Source organism: Blastomyces gilchristii (assembly GCF_000003855.2).
Source record: "Blastomyces gilchristii SLH14081 genomic scaffold supercont1.3, whole genome shotgun sequence".
NCBI classification, from domain to species: domain Eukaryota; kingdom Fungi; phylum Ascomycota; class Eurotiomycetes; order Onygenales; family Ajellomycetaceae; genus Blastomyces; species Blastomyces gilchristii.
Window position 1 is genome coordinate 685,778 of NW_003101680.1, and position 15,960 is coordinate 701,737.

The following is a 15,960-nucleotide window of genomic DNA, read 5'->3' on the forward strand; positions in this document are numbered from 1 at the left end:
CTCATCGGGGATCTGGTTTATGAGGAGCTGTCTGCGGTCTGGCATTTATGTCTTAGAGGATGATAAACTGGGCGTATAGGCCCCAAGGAGCCCAGCGAGGAACAGATGAAAAGAGGAAACAAACCGAAAAGAATATCGGCCACAAAGGGAAGTTTGAGTCCAAACAACAATGGTATAGGATAACTTAAGTCCTTGCGTGCGAATTAAAACGGGGGCTTAGTGCAGAATTGCGGAAAATGAAAGAAGTTAATTCATGTTCGAGTTTGGAAACGAGGAGATGTTTTAAAAAAAAAGGCAATAGTCACCGCCGCCTTTCCCTCCATCTCCTGAAGATATTCAATGACTTGTCTTCGCTTTTCCATTTCTCCTCTGAGCTGCTGTCTTCATGTATCTCTTTAGGAGCCGACAGCGCTGAACTCCGTGCTGTTAACTGGGTTTCAACTGAACCACCTGTAGAAGAGCTAAGCTGTCTCTTTGCCTTCCTCACCACGCTCGACAGCTTTTCCATCTTTCTTCAGCCTAGCAATGACAAATGCCCAAATACCACCGCTCCATTCTCCTCAAGCTTTGCCAAATTAACCGAGTTTGAGCCACTCGGTCTAATGTTCGTGCACAATTTCTTCGACCCAAGGAACTGTACCGGGACAAAATGTCAGTTCCCATCTGCTACCTTGCTCCTCAGGCACTCACATGGCTTGAATGGTTGACATGACGTGGCCCATGTGATCTTGCTTGGGATCTCGCCGACGCCCAAGCCTGGTTCGATCCTCTGTAGCTGTTTTTCGTACAACATCTTGAGGGTGGAACAGAAGTGGCCACATAGTCCATGCCCGCGGGGATAGACTTCCAACGACTGCAGACAGTGTCGGGGTTGTCGGGCCGAATAAGGTCGCCGAAGCCGTTGCCGACAATTGTGGTAACCCCAATAGAAGGTATCAAATCCTCCCACCCATGACCCCACGAGTGTAGATGCTTGATGTGAGTGTGGATGGTGCCGAGCGGTGTAATGACATCTAGGATATCGAATCCAACCCTACCTTTACGGCCAAGATCTAGAGACTGGGGGATCTTTAATGCCATCCTCTGAAGCCACTTTCACCTGCCTATCAACTAGGATCTCCATTGTGTGTAGTATCTTCTTCACTCGCTCCTCAAGGGTCGAGTATTTTATCACCTGTTTCCAGTCATGTTTAGGGTAAGGTTATCCCAACTTTTCAGTGTCTTCAGTCCTGCAAGACGTGCCGTACAACCATCCCAGGTGTCTGCGAGCTGATGATTGCAAGTAAGAGAATATGGCCTTGATCATTCTGAGGGAGAAAGTCTTTGAGTGCAGAAGTAGTATTGCTGCCTGAGAGCCGCATCTCTGTATCATCTGCATTGTCAAAAATAAGAAGTCACTTCCCAGCATTAGTTTGACTGAGATTTTTATTGACTTGCTTCTTTGCCTCTGCTGACTCTACATCTCGGGTCCCCAGTGCCTCTGCAATGGTCATGTATGCTTGCTCGACACTCTCAAGACTAGTGCATAGAATCCAGAAAATGGAGCACCTGGAATCTTCATCGCGCATGCGGTATGTCAACTCCAGGGCAAATTGAGTCTTTCTAAGTTCGCAAATAGCAATCTTTCTTGGTCCATACCGAGAGATATAATTTTCCATTTTGTTGATTTCATGCTGATGACCAACAAATCCTGGATTTCTTTCAAATGGGGCCATCCAGTAAAGTTCTCTCCCTACAGAAAACCATTATTAGCATGGTTATATAGTTTGACTATGATTATCTTACTAACCTTCTGTAGGCATAGGTTTCCAATACTCAAAGAAAGTTTTGGCAGCTGAAGCACCACTTGCTGCAGCATAGGCTCGCCAGGTTTTGTTTTTATGGCTATCGGCATAGTCACACACCCCCTTGATCATGATGCACGGAACATTATCCCACACTCCTCCTGCTCCCTCCATGTCAAACCCAATGACCCCTTCTTCGCTGATAATTTTGTCGCGGCGCTCTCCAGATTTCATCACTGTGTAGATAGATGCCATTTTCCCAGCATTGCACTGATGCTTTGACTGCTTCAGCACCGTCTCGGCGACGCCTATCTCGGATTTTATTGCAACCAAGACTACTGCAGTTTTCCTCCAGTGCATCTTCACAGATATCATCTGGTGAGCTGCCATGAAAGCAACAGCAGCTAACCGAATCATCCTCACTGTAATGCTTGTGGTGATAAGAGGATTCAAAAAGAACGTCATCGAATTCGGGATGCTGCCACAGTGGCCCTAATAGCTGAATAAGACGAAGATTCTGGGACATCTGCTCTTGAAATTCAATGCGTGTTCGTCTCGCCTTAAGACTTGTGAAGAAGAGGGTTCGAATTCCTTCGACTTCAGGTTTCCGATGGAAACTGAGTATCGCCTGCCAAAATCATATTCAACCACGGCATCGCTGATGATGACATCACCAGGAAATATTCGCGTATCGTCAAATGGGTATGGAGCTCCCCCACAAGGTTGTCTCCTGGGGTCATGCTGGACCATTCTTGGTAGCTTTGTCACTTGAATTTAGATATTGAGGCCAACTGTTAATCACAAGAAGAAGCAGATTTATGGATTTAACATGATCATGCCCGGGTCAGTTTAATGAGCACGAAGATGAAGATTGAGGGGTAATCAACCTTGTTTAACCTGCAAGGTTGCTACTCTTTTGTGAATGTAGTTAGCCAATGATAGGTAATTTAGGGCCAACTTTACTCATATGATGAAAATTTCGAGATGTTTTGGGTGTCAAGCTGACTTTGCAAGCCACTATACGGAGTATCTTAGGCTTGTGGCCAGCACAGAACACCGCGGGCGACGTCTTCTGCTCCCAAACCTGTCGCCTGGCGATTGAGCTGGAGAGGCGCAATTACTCCTCCCTCGACCCAGTGTAGCCTGGCTCCCCCACACGCTTGGAACGTGCCCTCCATGCAGAGCATCCCATTACAGCAGAGCTCGTTCTCCGCCACAACACAATCCGAGCTGAGAGATGATACAAGCTCTTTTGACGACATTCGAGAAAGGAAAAGACATATCATCCATGGATCTCCGAAATCAGCTTGTGTGACAAAATTTATCTCCTTGGGATCCTTATCCTCGGTACAGAATCACCAGATCCCAGAATGTTCATAATTCTTGCATTTCTAGAAATAGTTCTTCTCCGTGCGCCCTCATTCACGACAAAGAGACACAGATGGATATATATAACCCACATTGCAATTGTCTAGGCTGGAGCATGATGTAACTGTTGTAGAGGGACAGGAAGACCTTGACTGGACAGTATCAACACGTGACACAGCTAAGCGCGGGTTCCGCGGAAGTTTAAAAGCTAAACTAAATAAGGTTAGAATGTGATCCAGCCTTCCCCAGCCACTTCTATTGGAACCGTTCAAACGCTCCCCTGATGTACAGACCTCCTGTGTATAGACAAGACAGCGGGAGGAAAGACATCAAAGCATAAACACTTCAATGCCGTTGTCCCGCAATCTCGTCTTCCGATTGTTGCCATGATGAGATAGAGCAGTAACATCCCGCCCTTTGAATGTGTCCTCAGTCCCTAATCATCCAAGTCTAGCGGGCCTCTGCTCACTTTCTGTATCTATACATATCCGGATATACCTCATGTTTCCCCTCTGCATAAGAGCCAACGCCCACATCTAGCCTAACCAATTAACCTGCCCGAATCCAATTGCACCACGCAGCTACCAATTACCTGCATAACAAACATAAAGCGGTAAGCAGCCCTATCGCGCCCTCAATGGACTGGCTCTACCCCTTCAGCAACCTGAGCCGTCGCCGCAGCACCAGCAGCACCAGCAGCCGCCGACGCTCACGCAGTCGAGACCGCTACTCAACAATATCCTCCCGCCACAGTGGCAGTCATAGTCGCAGCAAAAGCCACAGCAGCCCGTCCCTCTTCAATCTGGGCGGGCACGCCAACCGCTCCACCGCCTCCGCCGCCTCCTCCTCATCGCGCCGCGCAAAGCCGCGGTCGGGCTTCATAGCCCGTACCGTGCGCAAGATCAGACGCCTGTTCCGGCACATCTTACGCTATGCGCGCAGCCATCCGCTGAAGGTGTTTTTCATGGTTGTCATGCCGCTGATTACGGGCGGCGTGCTGCAGAAGTTGCTCTCTGTGGTGGGCGTTCGGTTGCCGCCGTTATTGGGTGGAGGGCATGGTGCTGGGTTTAGGGGGGGTAATGGCGGTGTTGGTGGGGGTGGCCTGGGCGGGATGCTTGGGGGAGGCGGCGGGGGATTGGGGGGGAGTGTTGGTGGACTGATGTCGTTGGCGAAGATGTTTGTGTGAAGCGGACTCGAAGAGGGTGGAGCGGGGAGTGACTGAAAGCGAAGGGGCTGTTGGATATCGGAGCCAATAATGGAAGGGAGAATTAATATTATGGGGCAGCGGGGCCCTGTATAGCGCACGAACGGGACTGGATGAGGTTTGGAATGATCTATCGTTATTTTCGCGGAGCTTCACCGCCATCAGCACTTGTGTGGAAGCCAGTCCGCACATACAACATGTCTACCTTTTTTTTTTTTTTTGGGTTGGCTTTTGTATTTTGGATCCTATGTTGTTTCTTCTTCTTCACGGTGGAATTTTTCTGAAACGAATTCATGAAACGCCAAAACATTAACGAATCAGGAGGAGGATGTATATCTGCATGTGTCCCAACGAATGGGGGATAGAACGAACACCTTAACCAAGATTCCACCATGACGACCCATATATGATAGATACCAGAAACTGAGTTTTCCGAGCTTGTTCATTTTTGTTTCCTATTTTTCCTGTATTTTCCTGTATTTTCATGGTTCACATATTTCCTTATCAGATCGTTTCTGTACGATGCGTTCTCTATTCCGGAGCGCTAGAAAATCCCTTGGCAAGAAGACCAGCTCCTGCCTGTTCTTCCGCGTTAGAAAGTTTCATTCCATGCATGACATCCTTTACATGCATTTCTTGAAAATTAAAATCTAAGCTACTGTATCTATTCATACAAAGCCGCTTTAATCTGCCTAACTCGTAGACTAAACTATGGCTTGCTTCAAGACTAGATGCACAATGACACAAATGTAGTTACAGGTAGCTGGAGTAGAAAAATGCGCTCCGTACGTATTTACATCTAGTAATAATAGCTGGTGCAGGTTTACCCGTAACTTGCACCCGGGACCTGTAACTCTCCTGCTCGCAGCCGCTTGACTCTCACCAAAGTGAGTCTATTCGGAAAGTATATTGCATAAATGCATTCAGGCCTATTTTGGTACATATGTGAATGGGCAGTGAATGGTTCTTGCATTGGGGGGAGGGGGTGGGCTTGCTAATAGAGAACGACAGGCCGAGGAATAAAATTGATGGCTGGTCTAATGAGATGCCAAAGTGTAAGAAATGAAATATGGGATGTACTTAATAGTATATTTTAGATAGTACAGTACAAGAATGGAGTCGGTAGATTAACAGCAGGAGTAAATTATAATACAGCTCAGTCGATTGCCGTAAATCCATCGAAATAAGATTGAAATCAAAATCAGATCGAGAAAGAAAGAATTGACATTGACACCGGCACCAAAAATCAAATCGAATCAACCCCTCTTACCTCTTCGCCTCGACGCCGCATTGTTGGATCTCTTCTTAATCCCCACAGCCACAGACTCATCGACATCAGTATCCACTGCTTCCGCTTCTCCACTACCAGCAGCAGCATTACCATCGTCGGCCGCTGAATGATCCCCAGCGGCACCCACAAACCTCCCCACGCTCTTCCTGTAAGCCCACAGTGGTAGCTTCATGGCGAACGTATCCTGCACCCTAGGCCGCGGAATCTCCTCGACATCCAACAAAAACTCCTCTTTCACCCCATCCTCATTCTCTTCTTCCAAAAACACATTCCCGCCAGCGTCCACGATAAGAATCTTGCCGTTCTCTGCCATAACGCGCTTTCTATCGCCGCTGGAGCCAATCACACTAGTCTCGCCGCTGGGTGACGCGGTGCCAGATGAGCGGCCCTTCTTCTTCCCCTCCTTCCGATTCTCCTTATCCATCATCCGCTTCTGCCTACGATTCATAGCCATAGCACCTTCGCCCGTATCCGCGCCCGATCCCGAGCTGGACCCAGCGCCTCCGTTCAGCTGGCCTAGGCCCGAAAGGCCCTTAATGCCCAGCTCGTCTCCCCACGCTGCGCGTCGCGCATGTCGAATATACCGATCGACAAACTCCCGCTGCCTCTTCCAGCTCAGCACCAGCGCGCCATAATGTCCCGCACCGCCAAATACCACAAAGAGGCCAAAGAGCACGCTTCCTAGCCCAGGTCTGAAGCGGGAATAGTAGTAGCCCGTCCCCTTCCACTTGGGGAACCCATTGCGCAGAAAATGGTCGTAGCGGTCTCGTTCGGGCCCCTTGAGGATGTTATGGACGACGCCTAGGCGGGCATAACGTTCTGTAGCAAGCTTGACAGCTTGCGTAATTTCGCGCTGGGAGGGGCCCTTGGAGGCGTGTACACCGGGTTTCTTGAGCTGGTTGGTCGTGTAGGTGGCAACGAAGGTGCGCTTGGCTTTGTCTGGGTGGAGTTGTTTGGATTTTTTGCGGAAGGCTTTGAGCAGGTCGGATTGGGAGACGGTGGGTTTTACGCCGAGGAAATCTGAATGAGAGTTGGGGTTAGCTGTTAGTAGGTATCGTTATTCATTCATGATGTTAATTATATTGTTGTTGTTGTTGTGTTGGTAGGGGTTACGTTGGGTTGTTGATGTTGTATATCTGGCCGCAATATAATGAAAATAAAAAAATAAAAAAAGTAGCGTCGGGTACTCACCGTAGAAGGTAACATTGAAGCCTTCAGTCTGCTGCACCTCATCTCGCAAGCGGAAGATCTCATGATCTGAATGTAATCAATGATTAATGAGCCCGCATGTACATACATCACATAGAGCAGAGGAAGAAGTGGTCAGAATCGCAAACGTGGATATCGAACCTTCTTTGGACCATGCAGCCACCAGAACCAGCAAGGCGGAGAGGACGAACAGCAAGCTTGCCAGCGAATGCCTCATTTTGGGCCAGAATGCAATAGATGGGGATTAGAAATAAAGGAAGACAGGATGTCGGCGCCCAACGACGCGGGGATGTGTGTGGGTAAGGCTCAAAGTCAAAAAGAGAATGTTCCAGTTTTGTCAGAATATGTTATTTTAATACGCCAGCCAGGGCAAAAGGCTGAGGTCGAGGCGAGGGAGGCTGAGGCGGATTTCCCACGTCTTCCCCTGGTCGTGTCAGTGGTATTATTTTCGTTTGTCTGTGTGTCTGTTTCTTTCTTTGCCTCGCGCTGTTCCCAGCAACTTGTATTTTCGTTTCTCCACCAAGCGGCATCAAGATCCCAACGTGGACCAATCAAGCAATTGCAGCCTCGCCGCAGGTTCAAAACGTCGACAACGAGAACAAACAAAGGCAAAAAGTACAGCACTTGATGTGATGAGAATGTGGGAATCTGCAGACTGCAGACAGGGAGACAGGGAGACAGGGAGACAGTTAAATAGTCAGTTCGAGAGTTGGAGAGGAAAGAAAAAATTAGTTAATGACGGGGGTGTCATTATTTAGGGCTTGTGCAGAAGGGATTTAAATGAGCAACCCCCTCCGTCGCCCGCTCTCTGGAACCTCCCTGGTCTTCTTCTTTATTTCGTTTGATCTTCTACTTCCCCCTCGCCGAATCCTTTTCTCTTCTTCCTTGGTCCCTTCTGGCCTCGGAGGAGTGGAGGAGAAGAGAAGTTGGCCATGGAGGTTGCTGGCGGTGTTATTGGGTAGCCGCCGTGAGGCTTTTCCCAACATTACTGCGCATACATCAGCATCTAAGCCTAGTATGTCCACTCGCATTTTACATCTCTCCTGCTACCCCTACTGCCTCGTATGATATGATATTTCTCGACATCATCATTGAATCTTTCGCCGTTGAAAATATAGTTCCATTTATAGAACCCAGCCCTAAACCTAAACCCAATCAGTTAACACAGACACGTGACGACACTACCCCCTTTTCGGTCAGCCTCAGAGCGCTGAGTCAGCCACACTGACACTCCCAGCCCTGGCGCTTTCCCCTTTCCGGCGCAAGAGACCCAGCTCCTTTTCTTTTGGATCTCGACAAACAACTGCAAGATTCGCTCTGACAACGGACTACATACTTCACCACGTTGCCCCGCACGCACTATACGATCTGAGACAATCAAAGACAACATTTAATCCTGCTGCCTTGAGTGCATTTCCGTGAGAGAAAGGCCACATAAGAGCGGTACGTGGCCCGTCTTGGTGCCGCAAACTTAAATTGCGCAACAACCCCCAGAACCCAGAACCCAGAACCCAGAACCCTTACCATCAAACTAATTCCCCTGTGAAGAGATACTGATTTGCTTGTTAAATACTCCGTAGAAAAAGAACCATTTGATAACTTCTGAACAACTGCTCGACCTCCTCTTTTTACGAAATACACATTTCCCAAAAATCTAACGCAATGGCCCGTCTTCAAATTCCGCTTGACGCCTTGACTTCGCGCCTCAACCTGTCCGACAGGTTTGCGGGAGTTCGCGCCCAGTCTCTCACTTCCCGCTTCTCCAATCTCAGACCAATCTCTGAATTTTTGGATATTAAGAGGGTTTCCAAGCCTGCCAACTTCAGCGAAGTCCAGAGCCGTGTCAATTACAACTTGAGCTACTTCTCCAGCAACTATGCCGCCGTCTTTATCATGCTCAGCATATACAGTCTACTCACGAACCTCATACTCCTCTTCGTCATTCTCCTTGCCATTGGCGGCTCATACGGAATCGGTAGGCTGGAGGGGCGGGATTTGGAAGTCGCCGGCTTCCGTGCTACAACATCGCAACTATACACCACGTTACTCATTATCTGTATTCCCCTAGGTCTCTGGGCTTCCCCACTATCAACTGCGCTTTGGCTCATTGGGGCGACTGGAGTGACTGTTTTGGGCCACGCTTCGTTTATGGACAAACCAATCGAGAATGCTTTTTCAGAGGAGGCGGTCTAGATGGTCGGCCGCGAACTCCTTACGATTCGCCCCTATGGGGAAGACCATCAGGGGCACGAGTGGGGAGATCGAAAAAGGAGGGTTGGCCGGAGCAGCTGGAGGAGTCTGTTCGGATAGAACAGCTGGGTATTGACGACTATGACGATGACGAAGACGATGAAAACGAAGGTGTTCTCTTAGGGCCGCCGTTCGATCCAGGCCGGTTTCATAACAGTAATATGCGCCCAATGTGCCCTGGTACGTATCCTGGTGTGCGCCGAAAAGGAAATAATTATGATTTTGACGACGATGAAGTTTGTGGGGAGGAGTACTCGAGCGGTGACGATGACCAAAGCGAACATGGTCTTGTTGGAGAGGACCCCAATAGTACAATGGCCTATGCTATGCAGCTGGCACGGCGGGATCAGCAGGCAATGCTCGTCGAGCGGGCCTTGGGCAAAATAAGGCGAGCGCAAATGCAAGGGCAAACAAAGGTCATGCTTTCGCAGCGGGAACTTGATGCATTGGAAAAGAAGAGGCAGCAGGATGGCAAGGTCAACGGTTCTAAACCGAAGGACAGTAGTGGGCAACCAGTCATCGAGAACAAACCTATAGCATCGGATAAACGAATACCGGGTGGATATGCTTCTTCCACTGGTTCTCCCAGATTCCGTTCGCCGACTGTTGAACCCTCGAGCCCTTCCTCACAGAAGCCTCGTTCGCGTGCACCCTCGATAAAATCAAGCAGGATGTCACATCATATGGATGCATCACCTCGTAACCAACATCCACCGATGTACCCGCAGCCCCTTCCATATTTCGTTCCGCAAGAGCCAACTGTTCGGCCAGGTTCCTCTTCATACCAATCAAACCCGCGTTCTGGCTCCAGCTCGAACAACCATTCAGCATATCCACCCCATCACCATCCCTCGCCCTATTATACATATCCCTTGCCTGCCACAGATACCCGCTACGGGTATTCGACGCATACCCACCGAAGCGCCCCACCGCCACATATAGACGCGACCTACCAACCCATCTATCGCGCTATGTCTGGCGACTCGTACATGATAAACCACTCATCCTCCGATCCTTTCATTGTGCAGCATGCTTCGCGCCTCTGCGAGTCTCCGCGATCCATGCGCAGGAGCAGCGGGAGCAGTAGCAGTGGCGACAATGGTGTGCACAACATTTCTGTGGCTGAGAGCCCGAGCGTGCCAGTAGGGTCTGAGAAGAAAGTCTCAAGTGGTAGTGGTAGCGGTCACGGGCGTATCCGCCGTCGAAAGCGTCGTCATTAATTAAACTGGCTTTGAATCACATGTCTGGCCTGACTCGTTCCCTCATCATCATCGTCACCGTTTCTGAACATAACGTAGTCTACCGTTGTCATCGTTCTCATCGTTGTTGTCACTTGTCATCAATATCTACCCAGTTCACCGTGCATAGAACAGAAAAGTGAACAGACTCATCCGAGCGGCGTCTCCGTTCCTTCCACCCGCCTTGTTTTTATTTTTATATTCTTTTACTCTTACTTATATATATCTTTTTAATTGAAGTTCCGTTTTCAACCATTCGTCCTTCATATCCACTTTACTTCTCGTCCCTTCAACTTTTATAGACTTATCTTCCACGCCCCAATCACTCGTGCCCCTTCTTAGTAGATTTCCTCCGTCTGTCCTCCTTTCATGGAAATTTTGAGGTTTTGGTTGTTTTACCTCTTTTCTGGCTTGATCATGCAGAGGAGTCTTACATGCTCGGCGAGGATCCTTTCTTTTCGTTCCTGGAAATACAAAAATGAAATTTGAGGGTTACCTTTTTTTGCATACAAGGTGGGGGTTTTATGTTGTGCAATTGTTGTTTTCGCTCTATTTTGTTTTGTCTCATATTTAGTTACTAGTCTTTATTCTCGTTTCTTTTGATTTTCCATTTGAGATGCTACGCTTCTTGATGCATGTGGATAGGCATTGTATATTTTCTGCTACTTTAATTATTATTGTTATAATACAGGGATTTGATTTGGTTACCAGAAATGCTTCACCGCGGATGAAATTTTACCACTGTGCATTTGTTTTCTTTCTGCCTGATCTGTACGTTTTCACTTAACCTTTTTGAAACCTCTTTGAGTTATTAGTTAGAGCAGGCCTTGTTATTTTCAGATAGAGAGGAAGTATTATGAAGGCTGTCATTTTTCTGAGCTCTAATCTTTGTTTCTTTCTCAATTGATTTTTCAAGAGCAGAGATGACCACGATGCACAGCTCATGGTTCACTCTAGCAAACTGACGAGCTACTTACTGGTACTGGTACCTGACTGCAGATATGGTTTCGTCCCTGGTCTGGTCTCCAGTATTTATTTAGTTAACCAACAGTCCATCGGTAGTTAGCGCCTTAGCGTGGGAAACCAAGGCGTGCGGGTGGACTGTGTTCACAGCTGGATTATGCAGCCAGGTTCAGCTGTTCAGTGCTCATGGAAGACTGGCTGAAGAAATTTGAGCTGTTCCTTGACTATGACTTGGATATCTACAGCTTGTTCTTCCTGGCCATCTTCTACATGTACTTTCCCTTCTTGACCAGTGAGGGGAAAGACACCACTGCACTTGACATCACTGACCAGCAGAACACACACAGCATGCCCTTGCTGTGAGAGGTGTCATTGAGCTGTTTAAACTTGTAGAATGTGAAGATGAGGTCAATCATGAGATCTTGGCTTTCTCAATCTCACATGACAACAGGACAGTGAGAATCTACAGTCATTATGCAGTCATTGAGAGAAGCAAGACTTTCTTCTACTGTCACTCTATCAGAACATTTGACTTTACAGAGCTGAATGGCAGAGAGAAGTGAACTACTTACACATTTATGAGGAATGTTTATGACAAGTGAGTGCTGGATCATCTGAAAAGAATCCACTTGGCTAACTATTGATGTGATCCCTTCTGAAGTAAATTTTGATGTTCCTCAGTCAGAACTTGAACTCTCTCAATCAAAAACCTCATGCTTTTTGGAGGATGATGTCCAACTAAGTCAGACAAGCTTTGTAGCCTCAGCAGAAGCTACACTCAATACTTCCTTCACTCAACAGACACATGTCTTGAAGTGGCCAAGGAGGCAGAAATAGTGTGTTGGTGTTGCGTGTTTAAGATAAGAATGAATTACTATCATTTCACTTGCATATGCTATGTCAACTTGATTCAGAATATCTCCAGAATATCTTTATATGCCTTTCTGTAAGCACATTACCCATAGATATCACACGTTGCGTAGTTGTCTGGATCCCCTGCCATGGATTCGCCATGAAAATCGTGTGATCATTTTGTGTTTTATTTAGTACCATAAAAGTCGCGTCTAGGAGCCCATAAAGCACTTCTTAAGAGCCGGAACAGGTCTCTTGATGATCTGACTCAGGAACTGTAACTCCAGGAACTCCCTGAGTAAATGCTAGGACAAGCCACTGGTTCATTTTCAGTCCAAAAACTAATGGAATGTGAGTTCTTCATATACCGAGACAATGATCAACCGCCGTGTCAAAAAGGTTATCTTATGACAAGTTACATGTATCTATTAAATACAGACAAAGCTGACAGTTTTCTATTCCACTTTCTTCACGCAGAGCCTACCACAACCTCTTTATCAATTTTATCAATCATGGCTTTACATCAAGCATCAGTCATCTTTAGAAGAGGTATTGAACTCCCATGACCATCATGATCTCTTTTTTCTTTGTTTTATTCTTCTTGCCCATACATACCAGCCTTCTGGAAGTGTTTTCTCAAGAACCTGGCTGAATACAAACAGATTTGGCGATCCAGATGAGCATTGGCAAGGGAGCTGCAGGAATTTTGTGCTCATGGCCTGATGTTGCACAACAGACAGATCATCTGCCTGAAACTTCAAAATTTTCAACATTGTATTTATGATTCATCTCTCAAATCCAATGGCATCAAGGGGGTTCTAGCTCTCAGATGTCTCAACTCAATTCCAGACATAAGGATCTTCCACCTATATATACCCTCACAGAATTTGTCTGACATGATAAATTCTCTAAGTGTATCAATACTCAAGCCCAACAGCATGAACCTTAAAGGTACCACCATCAACAGCAGGATGGACACACTGAGTGCTGACCAGCTCAATACACTCCAATTGATCACAGTCAGTCAGAGACTCAACCAAAAATCAACAGGATTCAAGTGAAAGGGATCAGCAATCACATTTCCTTGCCGCAGCTTGTCGTCTGCGGGGCGCAATCTGCAGGGAAGAGCTCAGTCTTGAAGGGCTTCCTTTCCCTCATCAGGATGGGGTTTGCACCAAGTTCACAACCGAGATTATCCTCCGCTATACTCAAAACAAAATCTCCATCACAGCATCTATCATCCCTCACAACGGCCGACCTGCAGCGACCGCAGATGAGCTTTATTGACGTCGGCTTAGCGGATATGATGAGCTACCAGAGACCATAAACGACGAAGCCTGCTATATGGGCATTCGAGGATTTGTCGGCAGCGGCGACAGCGCGCCCGCATTCACCACCAATGTCCTGCGGATTGAAGTCGTCGGAGATGTTGGTCTCCATCTAACCGTTGTAGACCTTCCAGGGCTGGTATCCGTGGAGAATGATGCGCATGATATCAAGTTAGTTGAAGACCTTGTAGATTCGTATCTTCAGAGCTCACGGACGATCATCCTTGCCGTGGTACAGGCAACGAACAACATCGCCATGTAACCGATCATCCAGCACACTCATCACTTTGACAGAGCTGGCAAGAGAACCGTTGGCATCATCACCAAGCCTGATCTCATCAACAAGGGTATCAAAGAGCACATTGCACTGCTCACAAACAACCTTGATTCAACAAGACTGAAACACAGATTCTTTCTTCTCAAGAATCCTTCACCACAGCAGCTGGAAGAAGGAATCAGCCTATCTGAGAGGAAAAGACAAGAGACAGACTTCTTTTGATCTCCGCCGTGGAGAGAGCACGGGATTGACCTGTCAAGAGTCAGTGTGGATAGGTTACAGCCTTTCCTCCAGGGCCTCCTGGGAGACCACATCAAAAGAGAGTTCCCTAAGGTGTGCGCGGAGGTCCGCCTTCTCCTTGACAAAACCAAGGTCCAACTCCAAGATCTTGGGCAAGAGACTGTGACGACGAGCGCGCTCAGCTAATCACATATAACCACTATTACACGGACAACATCCAGAAAGCCTGTCATGATAGAGCGAACACTGTCTTAGAGCATGTCCTTCAAAGTGTGTTGGATGATTGGGGCAAGATCCACATCAGCAACACACCTCATGATTTGGCGAAGCTCCTAGGCTCTTTGCAGAATCATGTTGTCATGAATATGGAGCAACAAGCCTGTGAAGAAGCCAAGGCCGGACTAGCTGTGTATTATAAGGTCAGAGCTTAGAAGTCAACACTCCCCACACCAGCACTGAAAGTTGTTCTAGGTTGATATGAAGACATTTGTAGACAATGTCTGCCATCAGGTTGTGAAATGTCATATTGTATGCAATCTCTGCGACCTCTTCACACCCATAGATGTTCTAGTATTCTTAGATGAGGAGGTCAAACTCATCACTTTAGAGCCAAATAGTAGACAGGACAGGTGAAAAGAGTTGAAGATCCTTGAAAAACATTTAGAGGAAAGCTTCTTTGAACTCCATAGTTAGGATTGTAGGAGCTCCAGGTCAATGAAAGTTAAACTGTGCAGGTTTTCCAAGTCTGCCTCACAAAGTCTAACTATAGCATGGGAATAGCTTATTGAACAAAGATTCAACTGATATCTTGAGCCACTAGTCAGCAATTCTCGGGCGTAATGGATGACGGGCGCAGGGATGAACAGGCGACTGGATTGACGGGTGACCACATCTCAATCAAAACCATGTGTTGTCAGCTAAATCATGGTAGTAGTACTATTTATTTACAAGTTTGTAGCAGTTATCAAAATAAAATTCGTCTCGCTGCTGCTATTCCCGAGATATCCCATTTACAGGGCGCAGTGAGATCCATCCATTTCTGCCAATCACCTGTCTGGCAAGCAGGCCTCATGATCTGCGCATACTCCCAGTAATCAGGGTACCAGCCGGCATACTCCCAGTCGAGGATGCCGGTAATGTGATAATGGTCATCAACCATGATGTTGCGTGGGGCAATGTCAGCGTGTGTAAAAACCGTACAGGACGATCGAGGGAGCATGTCTGGTAGCTCATTTTTATATCGCAGACCACCAAAATGAAGGTAGCGGTGGTATATTCGGGCTCTGACATCTTCGTCTGTGTATAAAGGGGTTCCACAGCGGTCCAAGTCTTCAATTAGAGGGTCAAGAGTTGGCGAGCCGTCAGCAAGACACTGGAAGAACTGTTTTAAGGCAGGTGGTTGTGAGATTTCTCGGAGTTTGGCGATTTGATCCCATGTCTCACAGCATATAGACTTTTTTGTTTCACTGTTCAACTTATCCCATAGGCTTTCTAGTGTAGTGCCTGTAATAGTTGTCATCCCAATCTCGCCGCTGCGATCACTTATGAGGCTGTAAATAACTTCAGGAAGAGGGACAGAGGTGTGCTTTGCTACCAGCTTCATAGCTTCAACCTCAAAGCGCCTTACAGCTGTTCCACCCTTGGAAACATAAGAATAATCTCGCTCAAGAACCAACCGACCACCTTGCTTAGCTTAGAACAGTAATCACATCCCCCTCTAATGGTGGTCCTTTCTTCGCATCAGGCGTAATTCTGAAGAGCATTTTATCCAGCTTGAGATAAGTCTCGCCCACATGGAGATTTTCAGATGCAAATGGAATGCCATCCTCAAGGTTGTGTGTGCTTTCTGATTTGGACACTATTAGGGCCGGGATTGAGGCGTTGGATGCCATGGTTTCGGGTGCTTAGGCTTGGTTTCTGCAGATGTGGAAAGAGAATTATCCTTCGTCGCATGCT

The 15,960-nt window shown here is 47.3% G+C and overlaps 8 protein-coding genes across 8 annotated transcripts; 3 read left to right on the forward strand and 5 right to left on the reverse strand.

Annotated features, from left to right (window-relative positions):
* Positions 1–351: 351 nt before the first annotated feature.
* BDBG_01761 (uncharacterized protein) lies at positions 352–5,099 on the forward strand. Its single transcript, XM_031720473.1, has 5 exons — positions 352–1,195; positions 1,476–1,571; positions 1,799–2,328; positions 2,462–2,726; positions 2,799–5,099. Exon 5 carries the CDS (start codon positions 3,790–3,792, stop codon positions 4,336–4,338), a length of 549 nt encoding a protein of 182 aa, XP_031576675.1. The 5' UTR covers positions 352–1,195; positions 1,476–1,571; positions 1,799–2,328; positions 2,462–2,726; positions 2,799–3,789; the 3' UTR covers positions 4,339–5,099.
* Positions 515–1,080, reverse strand: BDBG_16466 (uncharacterized protein; the record flags this gene model as incomplete). The annotated part of the gene is made up of 2 exons (XM_031724408.1): positions 515–634; positions 691–1,080. 2 exons carry the CDS (start codon positions 1,078–1,080, stop codon positions 515–517), a joined length of 510 nt encoding a protein of 169 aa, XP_031576672.1.
* On the reverse strand, positions 1,395–2,249 carry BDBG_16467 (uncharacterized protein; the record flags this gene model as incomplete). The annotated part of the gene is made up of 2 exons (XM_031724409.1): positions 1,395–1,732; positions 1,790–2,249. The coding sequence occupies 2 exons, from the start codon at positions 2,247–2,249 to the stop codon at positions 1,395–1,397; spliced, it is 798 nt and encodes a 265-aa protein (XP_031576673.1).
* BDBG_16468 (uncharacterized protein) lies at positions 2,277–2,534 on the reverse strand (the record flags this gene model as incomplete). Its single annotated transcript, XM_031724410.1, has 1 exon — positions 2,277–2,534. The coding sequence occupies one exon, from the start codon at positions 2,532–2,534 to the stop codon at positions 2,277–2,279; it is 258 nt and encodes an 85-aa protein (XP_031576674.1).
* Positions 5,000–7,960, reverse strand: BDBG_01762 (DnaJ domain-containing protein). The gene is made up of 3 exons (XM_002627045.2): positions 6,998–7,960; positions 6,839–6,904; positions 5,000–6,667 (listed from the first exon to the last, which is right to left on the reverse strand). Exons 1-3 carry the CDS (start codon positions 7,071–7,073, stop codon positions 5,613–5,615), a joined length of 1,197 nt encoding a protein of 398 aa, XP_002627091.1. The 5' UTR covers positions 7,074–7,960; the 3' UTR covers positions 5,000–5,612.
* A 558-nt stretch (positions 7,961–8,518) lies between these two features.
* BDBG_16469 (uncharacterized protein) lies at positions 8,519–10,326 on the forward strand (the record flags this gene model as incomplete). The annotated part of the gene is made up of 2 exons (XM_002627046.2): positions 8,519–8,912; positions 9,101–10,326. The coding sequence occupies 2 exons, from the start codon at positions 8,519–8,521 to the stop codon at positions 10,324–10,326; spliced, it is 1,620 nt and encodes a 539-aa protein (XP_002627092.2).
* A 2,771-nt stretch (positions 10,327–13,097) lies between these two features.
* On the forward strand, positions 13,098–13,749 carry BDBG_01765 (dynamin GTPase; the record flags this gene model as incomplete). The annotated part of the gene is made up of 3 exons (XM_031720474.1): positions 13,098–13,178; positions 13,210–13,337; positions 13,458–13,749. The coding sequence occupies 3 exons, from the start codon at positions 13,098–13,100 to the stop codon at positions 13,747–13,749; spliced, it is 501 nt and encodes a 166-aa protein (XP_031576676.1).
* A 1,219-nt stretch (positions 13,750–14,968) lies between these two features.
* On the reverse strand, positions 14,969–15,896 carry BDBG_01766 (uncharacterized protein; the record flags this gene model as incomplete). The annotated part of the gene is made up of 2 exons (XM_002627049.1): positions 14,969–15,643; positions 15,714–15,896. 2 exons carry the CDS (start codon positions 15,894–15,896, stop codon positions 14,969–14,971), a joined length of 858 nt encoding a protein of 285 aa, XP_002627095.1.
* Between the last annotated feature and the right edge of the window lie 64 nt (positions 15,897–15,960).